Source organism: Dama dama, chromosome 11 (assembly GCF_033118175.1).
Source record: "Dama dama isolate Ldn47 chromosome 11, ASM3311817v1, whole genome shotgun sequence".
Classification (NCBI taxonomy): Eukaryota; Metazoa; Chordata; class Mammalia; order Artiodactyla; family Cervidae; genus Dama; species Dama dama.
Genome location: NC_083691.1, coordinates 545159 through 561524, shown reverse-complemented (window position 1 = coordinate 561524; position 16366 = coordinate 545159). Strand labels below are relative to the sequence as shown.

The 16366-nt window shown below is 55.4% G+C and overlaps 1 protein-coding gene across 13 annotated transcripts in view; it reads right to left on the bottom strand.

The window, feature by feature from the left end:
- The window catches only part of PNPLA7 (patatin like phospholipase domain containing 7), a 76595-nt gene that overhangs the window by 2997 nt on the left and 57232 nt on the right, over positions 1-16366 (bottom strand). For all 13 annotated transcript variants that reach the window (XM_061154073.1, XM_061154068.1, XM_061154074.1 and 10 more), the window contains 7 exons: positions 11890-11953; positions 11618-11786; positions 8375-8557; positions 7771-7889; positions 2299-2455; positions 400-516; positions 191-260 (listed from right to left, as the gene is read on the bottom strand). In XM_061154073.1, coding sequence (XP_061010056.1) covers positions 191-260; positions 400-516; positions 2299-2455; positions 7771-7889; positions 8375-8557; positions 11618-11786; positions 11890-11953 — 879 coding nt within the window. The remainder of the gene's footprint in view (positions 1-190; positions 261-399; positions 517-2298; positions 2456-7770; positions 7890-8374; positions 8558-11617; positions 11787-11889; positions 11954-16366) is intronic.

Sequence of the window (16366 nt, the reverse complement as noted above, 5' to 3'; positions counted from 1 at the left end):
TCTGTACACAGCCATGACCCTCATGCCCCACTCTGCCTCCGTCTCCACTGGGGACCCTGCAGCCTTCAGGCCCGCAGCAGAGTCATCTTGTTCAAACCTCCCCGAGTCCCTTGCCTTCTCTGGGGGGCACCCCTTTCCTGGAGCCACTCCGCTCCCGCTGGGAAGATGCGCCCTGGGAGGAGGCACTCACCGTCCGTGTGGACCCGCATGGCAGAGGCGGAGATATCCGTGGTGATGGTGAAGTACGGGATCCACAGGTCCTGTGAGGGGACAGGACTCAGACGGACCAACCCAGGCTGCCAGCCCTTGATTCTCAGGGCCCAGGGCGTCCAGACCCAGGCAGGCGGAGACTGTGAACTCTGCTGGGGCTCCCAGGGCAGTCCCTGGGGGGAGGCGCACCTCGATCTGCCTGTCCTTGAAGATGCTGGAGATGCTGCTGTTGAAGCCAGCCCCCGAGAACATGGAAGTGATGGGGTAGGTCAGGTCCAGCATGGTCTTCACCATCGACATCATGTCCTGGGGGGGCACACAGGGCACACGTGAGGCCCCTGGAGGAGAAGGGGCGCACACCCCTGCCTGTAGGCACAGGCAGCAGCCAACCCCACGGGACCACCAGGAGCCTGAGTCAGGAGAAGGGAGTGGGTACACAGACACACCTGCTTCCTGCAAGCCAGAATGGGGGCCTCCAGGAAGCACCCAGGGCCTGGGGGAGCAAACACCATGGCCGGAGTGGCAGGGCCTGGAGGTCCCAGGGGAGCAGCCGCTGACCCCCGGCAGGCTTGACCAACTGGGCCCTTGCTGCTCGCTCAGAGGGACCGGCTGTGGGCACGCTGGGACGAGGCCATCCAGGCCCAGGGCTGGCTGCATGCCCACCGCTGCCCGTGCCTGGGTGCCAGGGCAGGCGCTCCATCCCCCCGACAGAAGCAGGGCCCTGCCGAGGGCCTCATGGCCGAAGCCCCGGGACACCGGGGAACAGAGACCCACCCTCCTCAGTGAGGCCAGACAACTCGGCCTGTGAGCACAGGACCAGGAGTGCCTGACACCTCAGGGCTTGGGGTAAAGAGGAAGGGGCCTCCTCCCTCCCCAGACAGACCTGGAAGGGGAAAGCTCAGGCAGGGCCTGAGCAGGTGGAGAGGGGCACGTGCCCACGTACTCACGTGGGGACCAGGATGAGCAGAAGGAGCACACGTGCTCTTGGAGGACAGGGACCCAGGACGGCCCGGCATCCCTGGGGTCCTCTGTGGCCAACAAGCCCCTCCCTCCTGAGGAAGCCCCTGCTCAGCACCACCTGCCACGCCCCGCCACGGGCCCACAGGCAGGGTCGCAGGATGACCCGCGGGTTCCAGCCCCACACCCGTGCAGGGGCTGCCCAGCAGGCTCCCGTGGCCCAGCACACACTCAGGATGGCAGGATATCAGGCCCCAAGTTCCATGGCTGTTCCCACACCCCCAGAGCAGGAGGGTGAAGAAGGGAGAGACCTGCCCGGCTGTCTCTGGGCCCTCACTGTCCCCTGGGGCCACTGCCCTCGCAGGCTGTTCTCAGGAACAGGAGCTTCAGGGGCAGTGCATCGGGCAGATGGCCTGCTCTGAGAGCTTCTGCACAGAGCACGACCAGCTCCTTTTCTTTTAAAACTGAGAATGCCACTTCCGAGCCCTCTCACAGTCTCAGCGAGGGCTCCGTCCTGCTCCCCAAAACAGACAGAACCCTTAGGAGGGCGGGTGAAGCGCCCCTCCCCCGCCGTCCCTCTGTCTGCCCGGGCCCCAGATTCTGGGCTGTCCTCTGGCACCCGTTCACTACAGGGCCCACTGTGTCAACAACGTGTACTTCTTACTGTCTGATATTTGGGGTCTCACACACCCAGGGAGAGAGACAGCCCAGGGCCCACCCAGCCCTTCCAGAGTCCACACCCAACCCCCTCTATCTACCCCACACGCCAAGCCTGAATATCTCAGGGCCAGATGCCAGACAGCAGCAGACAGCCCCAAAGCCTGCAGGAATTATTGGAAGGGGCAGATCTCAAGCTGTGCGCCCTGCCCTGCCCTGCCCTTGCCACACAGACCCCCAGCCCCAGGCCTCCCCCGCCTGCCTACCAGCACCGGTGCCCCGACGGGCATGGATGTGCGGTGCACTGCGGGTGCACTAACCTGTCCTCAGTCACAACACCAGGCACCAGAGCCGCCGCCCCCAGCACCGAAGTCCTCGCTGTGCTCTCCCTGCCCCCCCAGCCGCGCTGCAGAGCCGCCTGCAGGGGCCGCCCGTCCCCAGGCCCCTGCTGGCCCTGCCCCCACAGGGCCTCACCTCCGCCCACTGCTTGGCCCGGATGCGGATCTGGCTATAGCTGCGTTCCTCCGAGTACAGGGCGCCCATGAAGGCCCCGATGGACGTCCCTCCGACCATGTCCACGGGGATGCCGCACTCCGTCAGGGCCCGGATGATGCCCACCTGCGCGCAGCCTCTACACCGACAGGAGCAGGAAGTCAGCGCCCGCTCTGCCCGCCAGAACCCAGGACGGCTGTCCTGTCCTGCCCACCCTCAGCGCCCACATCCTGCACACGTCGTGGGAAGTGGGGCAACAGTGGCAACTTGGACAGGGGCAGCGACGCTCCTGAGCGGCAGCCGGCGCTCAGCCTCCTGGTGGGGGCGCTGGGGCTGGCTCCGGGACAGGCAGAGGCTCGTCTCCCCACTTCTGCGGGGCGTCCACCACACAATCAGAAACACCACTTGGGAGAAGCAGAGACCCCAGGACCACAGCGGGAGTAGGGACGGATGGTAGGAGCAGACAGAGCAACACCCGAGAGACAGGGAGGTCGGGAAGGTCTAGAACTGATGACTGACATCAGGCCTTGGGTTCAAGAAGCATTCTAAACACAGAGCATAAATTAAAAAAGCAAACCATTCCTACACTGTTGAAAACCCAAGGTGAAGAAAACTTTAGACCAGACTGAGAACAAAAAGGCATGTTACCTCCAAGGGGCAGCACCCAGAGCTGCGGCCTGCCTGCGCTGGCTGGGAGGTTGCGGCCTTGCCACCCGGCCCTTCTCAGACAGCGTCTGCTGGCCCATAAGTCAGGAAAGAAACAACAGCTTAAATCGAAGAGAGCAAAATTAAGGAAATAATAAAGACCAGAAATTAATGAACCAGAAAACAAACTTATAATAGAGAGAACCCTGAAAGCTACAAGTAGGTGCTTTGAAAAGACGAATTCAGTTGATAGCTCCTGGTAAGACTGATCCAGAAAAGTAAAAAGAAGGGGAGAGAGAGACGTGGGGATGGGAGGGACAGAGAAGGAGAGAGAGGAGGGGGAGGGAGACAGCCGGTCGTCATAACTAACCTCAGGACTGAAAAAGGGAACATCTGTACCAGTTAAGAAGTTAATGGTAACTTTGTGCCTTAAGTAGGAAAAATCAGATAAAATGAACACATTCATAACACAAGTTATGAATAACACAGCTTACCAGACCTGACACTAAAAGTAGAAAACCTGGATAGTCCTATAACCATCAAAATAAGTGGATTTTTAACTCTTGAATCCTCACAAAATTTCATGTCCAGATGATTTTACTAGTGAATTGTACTAAACATACAAGGAAGAATAGCACAAGCCACATTAAGACCTTCCAGACAACGGAAGCAGCAGCAAACAAACCTGCCTGCATTTCAGGCGAGGACAAGCACAGCCCACCTCCCGCGGACCCGAGGGCCTGGCAGGCATGGCAGGGCCACAGGCCGATGAGTCTGTCCCAGGGAGGGGATGCTAGGATCACTCGGTGTGATCCATCACGTCAACAGAACACAGGAGTAAGTCACAGAGTCCCACAGACCCAGAAAAACAAGCCCCGGTCGGCTAAGAACAGAAGGCGTGCTCTCAGCCTGGTACAGGGTGTCTCGGAGACCAGCAGCTGTGTGGCACTCAGCCGTTAAAGGGAGTGCGGTCCTGATGCTGCGGGCCAGACCTGCAGGAGGCTCTAACCAGTGCAACAGACGAGGAAGAGAAGCAAAGGCATGTACGTACTTTGGAAAGAAAGAGGAAGTATTATCTTTATTCTTGGAAGATATAACTATATATATATAAAAAATGCAAAAGAACTACAAAAAAGGAAATAGAAGAAATGAATTTACCAAGGTTGTAAGACGACATATTTACAAATATCATTTCTATTTCTACATATCGGCAACAGACAATTTAAAATGAAATTTAAAGCAGACCATTTACAATAGCAAAAACCCATAAAGTACTTGGATGATTCTAAAATTTACGTGGAGGTGCAGAGGAATGAGGACAATCAAAACAATTTCAAGGAGAGGGAGGGTGAAGGACTGGCACTGCCTGATGATTTCCTACAAAGGCTCCCTGCAAAGCCAGGGCAAGGGAGACGGCGTGCGGTGCAGTCAGGACGGCAGGCCCCAGCGCGGCCCACACCTGGGCAGGTGCTGGCCCCTGAGCCGGATGCTGCAGCAGCCCGGCAGGGAGGGAGCAATGTGAGGGAGAAGACTCTCACCCCCGAGAGCGCTGCCACTCAGAGGCGGCAGCTGTGGGGGGATCGCAGGCCCAGAAACACAAGCTTTGAGAAGATAAGGTCCCTGCAAGAGCCCCCGAGCCCCAGAGGTTAAACTATAAGAACCTGGGAAATCCCACTTCACCAGGTTAAAATGAGTTCATCAAAAACAGCCACTAGGAAACAAAAGTCAAAGACTGGAGACAGTATCAGTAATAAACACATCTGGCAGAAGACTTGTATCCGGACTACACACAACCCCTCCAACAAAAGAGCAGAGGACACGCCACCAGGAAAGGAGGCCCCGGAGCCTGAGTTCAGGGATGCAGACCAGGTCCCAACGGCACCAGGAGTGTGGCCATGCTCGCCCTGACAAGGCCAAGGGTGACAGAAGTGTGGGCAGCCCAGGCTCTCCCAGCCTCTGGGGGGTTGGCTATATTCAACTACTCCAGGCAGAGGTGGTCCGCTCCTAGGTGTTATCCCACAAGGAAGATTCGTGTGCAAATGCTGACAGCCATTCTGTGCATAGTAACGCTGACAGGAGGAGGACCAGCACCGTGTGGAGCCCAAAGGGTCCAGGCAGCGACACTGCAGGCGCAGCCAGGGCACAAAGACACGGACAGAGCTCACGGCCGAGCAGACACAGGCCACACAGGGCAGAGAACTCGGCAGGCGGGCACCGACACTCTCAGAGAAGCTCGAACTGCGAGGCCCAGGCACCTCATTGCGTGCTTTCAGAAACACGGGAATGAAGAGCCTCGCCTGCAAGACCCAGAGGGTGCAGGCCTTGGGAACAAAAGGACACCGGACTTTACAGCAACCCTAGAAGCTACACGGACAACGCAAAGAGTTCCCAGGGAAACCACTTCCACCCAGAACCCCACAACCAGACTGCCCTGCAAGTGCGCACAGAACCAGCACACTCTCTGCTAAGCATGCTCCCAGCATATGCTCTCAAGGAGATTTCTCGAGTATGAACTCTTAACAGAGCCAGTAATACAGCAAGAGAGAGGAAGACACAGTACCCAGAAATGGAGCTGGAAACAGGAGACGCGGGGCAGCTCCCAGATCATGGGGGCAGCGCCTCAGCAGTGCGCCCAGGAGGAGGCCGCTGCCCGGCACAGCCGAGCTCGGAGCAGAGAGGGGGCGGGGCGCGCCGAGACGGGGCGGGGCCTGCAGCGGCACCGGGCGACCTGTGCGCACAGGGCAGCCACATCCCTCCAGGGAAGACAGGCTCCGCAGGGACAAGCCCCACCTCATCCTGACAGTGCCAACAGTGCGCACTGGCTGACCGGGACCCTGAGCTGAGGAGGAGGCAGACAGAGGACAGATGACAGAGATGGACCAAGTCTGACTTTGTGTATGTTTGGGCGGGCTTAGAACTCAATAATTTAGAACTGAAAAAAAATGAAAAAGACAAAAACAAACAACAAAGTCCTACTGCCTAGCACAAGGAACTATGCTCACTATCCTGTAATAATCCACAATGGGAAAGAATATATATGTGTGTGCATGTATAACTGAATCACTTTCCCATGAACCTGAAACTGATCCAGTGTTGTAAATCAACTATGCTCTGGGATGAAACAGACAATGTAAGTGAGGAAACAGCTATGAAGCAGCTGAAATGACTGTCTGCAGGATGCTGTCTTGGGACATCTCTGGATTTGCTGACAGGCAGGGTGGGCGGAAGGCACTGTGTGTTACACAAACACCACAGGGCCTTACTGTAGTGGCATTAATCAAACAAATGCCACTTTGATTAAATTTTCATTAAAAATGCTGCAGGAAACCAGGTCCAAGTCTGGACCAGCTGCTCCAGGCACCTCACTGTCCCAGCCCACAGAAAGTACCTGAGTGCCCCCCTAACCTGGCAACTCTGAGCAAATTGCCTGGTTTTCCAGGCCCACTAGCTCAGCTTTCAAGTAAAAACATGGCACTAATGATGCCTCTGAATTACCCAAGATGAACAGGCACAGTGCTCACTAGCCCCCCACCCCAGGCCAGGCTGCACTTGGGGCACCAGCGTCACCACATGCCTGCAGCCTGTGGGGTCCTTCCCGGCAGCCTGAGGCCCCGGTCCCAGGCGTCCCAGCCCAGCCCTCAGAGCAGGGCAGCAACAGGCAGCAACATGCACTGTGAAGGAAGATGAAAGCAGGGAGGAAGCTGGAGTTAGGGGCGGGGTCTCCAGGAGGACAAGCATCCGCCCCAGGTTCCCTTTCCGAAGGGTCTCAGGCTAGAGCTTCGAGCCTCAGCATCTCCAGTCCTAGGGAAGCGAGGAGCGTGAGTCCAGTTAGACAAGCAGTTCTGAGGCTCATCTGCATTATTTCTCAGACCTCATCCAGCTATGATTTGCCGAGGAGTGGAGAAGCTGAGCAGGGTGGGTGCCCACCGTGACTCTAAGGGGCATCTGCCCTTTGGGCTCCTCTCTCCTCCAGCTCACTCCACAAGGGGTGTCCTCCAGCCAAGGGAGGTGGTGAGCCAGGCCCCTCCACTGGGTCCCAGGGACAGGCGGCCAGCACCACGAGCAGGGCCGGCACCAGGGAAGCAGCACAAGGCGGCCAGCCCAGGGAGTGCCCTGATGTCCACCGTGCCCAGGGGCCTGGGCTCCAGTCTGCAGGGCCCCCCGGCCCTGGGACCAGCCCTCGGGGAACAGGGATCCAGTACAGGTGCTGCACTGCCCCTGCGCGTGCCGCCACTCCAGCCGGCAGCCTGGGCCTGTCGCACCCTCACCACACACCTGCTGCTCCATTTCTGCCCCACGTGTAAATTTCTCTTTAACACACATCAGGAGAAGGGCAGCAAGTGTCAGAACAACCTGGGGTTCAAGTTGTTTGGGCTCAACATCCTTAAAGGAAACCACCCACCAGCCCAAGGAGCTAAAGGCTGCTTCAGAGGGTCATGAGCAGAGCAGATCCCTGTTTCATAAAGCAGAGAGACGCTCACCCAAAGTCCAGAGGAAAGAGGAGACGACTAGGAAGAGACACGCTCTCCTGCAGCCTCTGTGGAGGGGCCACATCTGTGCGAGCGGAGCGCACGAGGACCCATGCCCACACCCATGCACACACACAGCCATGCACACACAGTCACGCACACACACCCACACACCCACGCACACACACACAGCCACGCACACACACACACGCCATGCACCCACACACCTACAGTCATGCACACACACACAGCCACGTACACACACTCTTGCCCACGCTCCTGCACACACACACCCCCACACCCCCACTTGCAGGGACGGGCATGAGAAGGAGGGACTCACCTTGCACCCCCTCCCCCAAGGACCAAGGCAATGGCGTTGCCCGTCAGCACTCTCGCCAGGCGGGAGAAGTCCGAGTGCCGGTCCGGGGGCCTCTGACAGACCCGCTCGTACAGCTCCACCTACAAGAGAGGCCAGCAGACAGACCCACACCTGCCTCCAGGACAGGCCGGCGGTCCTGCATCAGCACCTGAGTGCTGGGCTTGCCTGGGAGGCCCCACGGCCCTGGGCCCAGCCGACACTGGCCACCCCACGTGGAGGGGGTGCGGGGCCTGGACGTCTGGGCGTCGACACCACAGTCAGTCTGTGTCCATCGCGCTGCAGGGCCCCTGCTCCCACTGCGGACCATGCCCAGTCTCCAGGGCTGAGGACCCCGAGGAAGAGGTGCCTCAGGATTTGCGGCTTTTTCTGTCCAAAGGAGGAGGCAGGGACAACCTGAGGCCCTTGGGCTCGGCTCTGGCCCCCAGTGGGGGCTCCTCCATCAGAGGTGCCGCCACCCGACAATCAGGCTCAAGCAGAAGTGAGAGCCCCGTCAGCGCTGCGGGCTGGGGTCAGAGGTGGAGGGAGGGCAGGAAGCAGACCCTGGGGCCCCAGGGTCCCAGCTCACCAGCTTGGGCAGGCTCCTCCTGGAGAAGACTCGGCGAGGGCAGCAGAGGTGCAGGTGGCCAGAGCACCAGCCCCGCATGTTGAGCCAGTCCACGGTGCGGGCTGGCGCGGGCCCGTCCTGCCGGTGCAGCAGCACCAGCTGCTTCTGGGCACGCACGGCGGAGGTCTCCAGCATCCGCTCCAGCTGAGGGAAAGCAGAGCCATGCGTCAGCCAGCCCAGCAGAGCCCTGGCCCACGGAGGCCCCAGGCTGGACGCCGCCTCGCCCACCAGCCCACACGGCTCGCGGCACCGGCCCAGCTGTAGTGCGCTGGGACCTTCCTCTGTGAAGCCAGGCCCCGGGGGTTGCGGCTGCGTGCCCACTGAGCTCTGGGGGCCTGCAGGCAGGGAGGGCACCACCCTCTGCTTCTCTAACATGGCCTCGTGAACACACGCTGCAACCTTCTTCGGCAAAGGGACACCGCTCCTGGCACAACTAGAACCCGCAGCAGAGATGACAAGTTTGTAGCTGGCCCAGGACGGGGCGGAACGTGAGATGTGGACAGAGGACGGACACAAAGCAAAGAGACAAAGCCTCCACTTGGCACCCAGGAAGCTGGAGATGTGGGACTTCGGGTGCAGGGCAACGAGCACGGAGCCCCCAGCCTTGCCTAGCAGCACAGCTGACTGCAGTGGGGTCCGGCAGCTCTGTGAACCTCGAGACACAGCCTCTGGCTCAGCAGCTTTTCTAGGTGGTGCCCTGAAGACACCCTTGCACACGCGTGTAGTAAGGAAATTTCACAGTCCGCTGACAGAACAGACAGATGGCGGGGCATTCACAAATAGAAACTAAACAGCCATAAGACGAGTAAAACAATATGGATAAAACTCAGAAGTGTAAGCATTGAGGAAAAAAAGAAATTTCAAGATGGTATAGGCTTCAGCAGTATGTGAACTGAGAACTTCCAGATGTATAAGCTGGACTTAGAAAAGACAGAGGAACTAAAGATCAAACTGCCAACATCCGTTGGATCATAGAAAAAGCAAGGAAATTCCCGAGAATTTCTGCTTCATCTATTTCTGCTTCATTGACTACACTAAAGCCTTTAATGGTGTGGGTCACAACAAGCTGTGGAAGATTCTTAAAGATATGGGCATACCAGACCACCTTACTTGCATCCTAAGAAACCAGTATGTAGGTCAAAAAACAACAGTTAGAACCTTACGTGGAACAACTGACTGGTTCCAAATTGGGAAAGGAATATAACAAGGCTTTGTATTGTCACCTTGCTTATTTAGTTTATATGCAGAGTGCATGTGTGCTTACTAAGTCCCTTTAGTCGTGTCCGATTCTTTGTGATCCCAAGGACTATAGCCCACCAGGCTCCTCTGTCCATGGGATTCTCCAGGCAGGAATACTAGAGTGGGTTGCAATGCCCTTCTCCAGGGGATCTTCCCAACCTAGGGATCAAACCCGTAGTTCCTGCATTGCAGGCGAACTCTTTACCTCTGAGCCACTGGGGAAGCCCATATGCAGAGTACATCTTGCAAAATGCTGGACTGGATGAATCACAAGCTGGAATCAAGATTTCCAGGAGAAATATCAACAGCCTCAGATATGCAGATGATACCACTCTAATGGCACAAAGTGAAGAGGAACTAAAGAGCCTCTTGATGAGGGTGAAAGAGAGTGAAAAAGTTGGCTTGAAACTCAATATTCAAAAAAACTAAGATCATGGCATCCAGTCCCATCATTTCATGGCAAACAGAAAGGGAAAAACTAGAAGCAGTGACAGATTTTATTTTCTTAGGTTCCAAAATCACTGCAGACAGTGACTGCAGCCATGAAATTAAAAGACACTTGCTCCTTGGAAAGAAAGCTATGACAAACCTAGGCAATGTATTAAAAAGCAGAGAGATCACTTTGCCAACAAAGGTCCATAGAGTCAAAGTTATGGTTTTTCCAGTAGTCACATACGGATGTGAGAGCTGGACCATAAAGAAGGCTGAGTGCCGAATAACTGGTGCTTTCAAATTGTGGTGCTGGAGAAGACTCTTGAGAGTTCTTTGAATTGCAAGGAGCTCAAACTAATCAGTCATAGAGGAAATCAACCCTAAATATTCATTAGAAGGACAGCTGCTGAAGTTAAAGCTCCAATACTTTGGCCACCTGATGGAAAGAGCCAACTCACTGGAAAAGACCCTGATGCTGGGAAAGACTGACGGCAAAAGGACAAGGAGGTGGCATGTGGTGAGACGGTTGGGTGGCATCACCGACTCAGTGGGCATGAATATGAGCAAACTCCGGGAGACACCAAAGGACGGGGAATCCTGGCATGCTGCAGTCCATGGGGTTGCAAAGGGTCTGATTCAATTTAGTGATTGAACAAAAAACTTAGTGACTGAACAACAAACCAACAAAGATGGTATAAAGTAGAACACTATTTACATAAAAAACAGTGTCACATACACACATAGTAAAATGAGACTCTGGCTTTACAAGAGACCACCTGGGGGGTGGGCTACTGGCTACTTCATGGTATCTGTCTCAGTTCAGTTCAGTTGCTCAGTCGTGTCCACGACTCTTCGTGACCCCATGAACTGTAGCACGCCAAGCCTCCCTGTCCATCAGCAATTCCCAGAGCTCACTCAAACTCATGTCCATTGGTCGGTGATCCCATCCAGCCATCTCATCCTCTGTCCTCCCCTTCTCCTCCCACCTTCAATCTTTCCCAGCATCAAGGTCTTTTCCAGTGAGTCAGTTCTTCACATCAGGTGGCCAAAGTACTGGAGTTTCAGCTTCAGCATCAGTCCTTCCAATGAATAGTCAGGGCTGATTTCCTTTCGGATTGACTGGTTTATCTCCTTGCTTTCCGAGGGACTCTCAAGGGTCTTCTTCTGCACCACAGTTCAAAAGCATCAATTCTTTGGCACTCAGCTTTCTTTATAGTCCAACTCTCACATCCATACGTGATATTGGAAAAACCAAAGATATCCGCCTGGTCCTGCTAAAACAACGCCAGAGGTAAAAACAGCAAAATGTTTTCAAAATGTGGAGCGCAAACGTCTGGGTGTTTGTTCTTACTCTTCATCCCTTCCTGAGTTCTTGAAATACTTCATTCAAAGGAAGAAAGACAAACCGGGTCTGAGAAAAGAGCCGGTCACGCTAGTCAGGACCTGCCCAGCCTGCTGCCGAAAGACCACGCCCACTACCCGGCCCCACCCGCCGAAGCCCCGCCCACTGCCCGGCTCCCGCAGGCAGCTCACCTCGCCAACAGTGGGCTCCTGCTCGCCCAGGCCCACGACGAGGATGCAGTCCGCTTGCCGGATGCAGCACTGGGTCCAGGGCGTGAGCGTGCCGTCCGCCTGGTAGAGCACGATCCGGTGGATGTCCTCCTGTTGCCCCAGCCAGCTGGACAGCCGGTACTCGTGGATACTGGAAGGCACAGACACCCTGTTGTGTTTCCTGGCCGGGCAGGGGCCCCCTGAGAGCAGGAAGCCGGGCTTGGCCAGGCTGTTCCCACGTGGAGGCCGCGTACCTGTCCAGAGCAGCAGAGCCAAGGCGCTGTTTTATGCTGTCACTGGTCAGTAGCAGGGCAGGGCCTAAAAACAACCACCAGATGCAGAAAACTGTCGGCAGCCCACCTTGGAGGATAGGCGAGGCCCTTCCTCCTGTAATCTGTCTCTCGGGAAAGCGGTACACCTCTCACGGCTCTCGAGGAAGTGCCTGTGGCCCTGAAGGAGACCCTCCGGGCAGGGGGGCCTGCGGCGCCACGGGAGGGCTGCGCCAGGTGCAGGGACGGCAGCCTCTCTGAACCCGTCTCCCCTGTGCGCTCAGGGCTTGAATCTCTGCAGCTCTGAGCCTGTGTGTGCTGGGGGCAGGGGAAGACAAGCTTGTAAAACGCGAGACCAGACAACTTCCCCAACCCAAGTCAGCGGCTGGCTGGATTCCAGCAGATATGGTTTATCAGGATGGAGATGCATGCTTTCACATGCTGTGTCTCTGGGGTCAGCTTGTTCTTCCATCTACAGCGTGCCTCAGATGGTAAATAATTCACCTACACTCTGGGAGACCTGGGTTCTATCCCTGGGTTGGGAAGATCCCCTGGAGAAGGGAACGGCTACGCACTCCATTACTCTGGCCTGGAGAATTCCATGGACTGTATAGTCCATGGAGCTGCAGAGAGCTGGACACAACTGAATGACTTTCACTTTGGGCTTCCCTGACAGCTCAGCTAATAAAGAATCTGCATGCAATGAAGGGGAGACCCCAGTTCGACTCCTGGGTCAGGAAGATCTGTTGAAGAAGGGAGATACTGTCTGCACAGACACATCTGCTCAACCAGGAGGGCTGCCAGGGGTGGGGACAAAAGCTGAGAGACAGTGGCCCTCAGGGTCAGGAAGGCTGCTGGACTGCCCCGAGGATGAAGTCCTGCTGCAGCAAGAGGAACCCAGGCTCCCCCTGCACTGGCATGTGAACTTCCCCGAGGGTTTACAATTAGAAGGGGAGAGACAGGAAATTACTGCCTGTGTTTAACTGGAAGTGTCTGCTTTCTTGACAGCATACAGAATAAGGACGCGTTCCACACAGTGGAATACTTGCCTAGAGCCAGACATCCTGGAGCGCGAATTCAAGTGGGCCTTAGGAAGCATCACTACAAACAAAGCTAGTGGAGGTGACAGAATTCCAGCTGAGCTATTTCAAGTCCTAAAAGGTGATGCTGTGAGAGTGCTGCACTCAATAGGCCAGCAAATTTGGAAAACTCAGTAGTGGCCACAGGACTGAAAAGGGTCAGTTTTCATTTCAATCCCAAAGAAAGGCAATGCCAAAGACTGCTCAAACTACCGCACAATTGCACTCATCTCACACACTAGCAAAGCAATGCTGAAAATTCTCCAAGCCAGTACATGAACTGAGAACTTCCAGATGTTCAAGCTGGATTTAGAAAAGGCAGAGGAACCAGAGATTAAATTGCCATCATCCGTTGGAATGTAGAAAAAGCAAGAGAATTCCAGAAAAACATCTACTACTGCTTTAACTATGCCAAAGCCTTTGACTGTGTGGATCACAACAAACTGTGGAACATTCTTAAAGAGATGGGAATACCACACCACCTTACTTGCCTCCTGAGAAATCTGCATGCAGGTCAAGAAGCAATAGTTAGAACCGGATATGGAACGATGGACTGGTTCCAAATTGGGGGAGGAGTACATCAAGGCTGTATATTGTCACTTTGCTTATTTAACTTACATGCAGAGTACATCATGCAAAATGCTGGATGAAGCACAAGCTGGAATCAAGATTGTTGGGAGAAATATCAATAACTTCAGATATGCAGATGACACCACCCTTATGGCAGAAAACGAAAAAGAACTAAAGAGCCTCTTGATGAAAGTGAAAGAGGAGAGTGAAAAAGCTGGCTTAAAAGTCAGTATTCAAAAAACTAAGATCATGGCATCCGGTTCCATCACTTCATGGCAAACAGATGGGGAAACAATGGAATCAGTGACAGATTTTATTTTCTTGGGCTCCAAAATCACTGGAGATGGTGACCGCTGTCATGAAATTAAGACACTTGCTCCTTGGAAGAAAAGTTATGACCATGAAAAGCAGAGAGATCACTTTTCTGACAAAGATTCATAGAGTCAAAGCTATGGTTTTTCTAGTAGTCATGTATGGATGTGAGAGTTGGACCATAAAGGAAGCTGAGTGCCGAAGAATTGATGCTTTTTAACTGTGGTGCTAGAGAAGACTCTTGAGTCTCTTGGACAGCAAGGAGATGCAACCAGTCAATCCGAAAGGAAATCAGTCCTGACTATTCATTGGAGGGACTGATGCTGAAGCTGAAACTCCAGTACTTTGGCCACCTGATGTGAAGAACTGACTCATTGGAAAAGACCCTGATGCTGGGAAAGATTGAAGGTGGGAGGAGAAGGGGAGGACAGAGGGCATCACCAACTTGATGGACATGAGTTTGAGCAAGCTTCGGGAGTTGGTGATGGGCAGGGAGGCCTGGGGTGCTGCAGTCCACAGGGCCGCAGAGTCAGACACGACTAAGTGAGTGAGTTGAACCACAGGGTGGTGCCTGTGAGGTGGCCGCTGGTCTGACCTGCAGGGGAGCAGCTCTGACTCAAAGGCAGCAGCCTGTGGAAGTGCGGGAGCAACTCCTCTGGGGGTCGGGACAGACGGCGCTGGTCCCACTAAGGCTGCACTCCTGCTCTGGGGGTCTGACAGAGAGGGAGCCCTCTCGGGGCTGGAGGGGCTCTCAGCCTGCGAGGGCGGGCACTCCTGGGCACTGCGGTGACTAGTTCTGTTCACCTCTTGGAAGTAGAGGACAAGGAGGGACAGGCAGGCCGTGCCTGCTGCGGGAGCACGGAGGAGCCCCGCCTGAGGCCCTGGGGGCCGGGCTCTCTCTGACCCTCGGCGCACAGCTGCTCTAGGCCTCTGCCTGGACCCGAGGGTTCTGAGGAGGCCCTCGGGAAAATGTGCAGCCCCTAGGAGTGCTCTGGGCTCTCAAGGCGTTGGCTACAGCCCTGGCCAGTTAGGAATGTGGTGACCCGCTTGTGCCTGGGAGGGGTGTGCCTAAGGCCCAGGCCATGGACAGGACCAGGGTAGTGCATGGATACAGGGTGACTCCCAGGTACTCCAGAGCTGGCTCTGTGGGGGCTGCCCAGGCCTGGAGAGTCACTGTCAGCCTGGCTGTTACACAGCCTCTCCTCCAAACTGGTGAAGCCAGAGGAAGTGGCTGACCCCCTGAAGCTGGAAGACAAGGCCATCGGCCTAGATCCTCTCTCTACAAACACCCTTCACAGACGTGATCACCTTTCAGCAAAGGAGCCCTCAGGGCGGGGTCCAATGGTTCTGAGCAAGGGCTCTGGGTCAGCGGAGGAGCCTACAGAAAAATGCATCCTGACTCTATTCATTTCATAATCAAAACCCATCCCCAACGGATCGTAAATTTGACAGATAATACCATAATAGTTTTAAAAGAACCTCTTCATGACTTGGGGATAGGATGAAATTTATTCAATGAAATGCAAAAATCAGTAACAATATAGGAAAAAAATGATAAATAAATTGGTCCATATTAGAATTAACAACTTGCATTTGTCAAAGTCAGTGAACTAGATGTGTGCTGTCATGTCCAACTCTTTGCAACCCCATGGACGATAGCCCACCAGTCCATGGGATTCTCCAGGCAAGAATACTGGAGCGGGTTGCCATTTCCTTCTCCAGGGGATCTTCCTGACCCAGGGTTGGAATATGTGTCTCTTGTGTCTCCTGTACTGCAGGTGGATTCTTTACCACTGGTGCCACTTAGGAAGATTTGTCAAAAGACATCATTAAAAGAATAAAAAAGCAAGCCACAGAGGGAAAGATATTCGCATTTTCATCTGAAAAAAGCAACTGTATCCAGACTGCCCATTGACAAGGAAAAGATAACAGCCCCACCAAACAGTTGGCAACTTGACAGGCACTCAGAAGGAGGCATCCCAGTGGCCACAAGACAGACTTTTCAGCTGCCAGGAAATGCAGAGGCAAGCTAGACGGGACACTGCCTCACAGTCACAGACGCCCAGCAGCACAGTACAGCACACGCTCCCGCAGAAGAGACTGTGTGCCGGGCCACCACACGCTCCCCCTCTCCCCCAGAAGAGACTGTGTGCCGGGCCACCACACACTCCCCCTCTCCCCCAGAAGAGACTGTGTGCCGGGCCACCACACTCTCCCTCTCCCCCAGAAGAGACTGTGTGCCGGGCCACCACACGCTCCCTCTCCCCCAGAAGAGACTGTGTGCCGGGCCACCACACGCTCCCTCTCCCCCAGAAGAGACTGTGTGCCGGGCCACCACACGCTCCCTCTCCCCCAGAAGAGACTGTGTGCCGGGCCACCACACGCTCCCTCTCCCGCAGAAGAGACTGTGTGCCGGGCCACCACACGCTCCCTCTCCCCCAGAAGAGACTGTGTGCCGGGTCACCACACGCTCCCTCTCCCCCAGAAGAGACTGTGTGCCG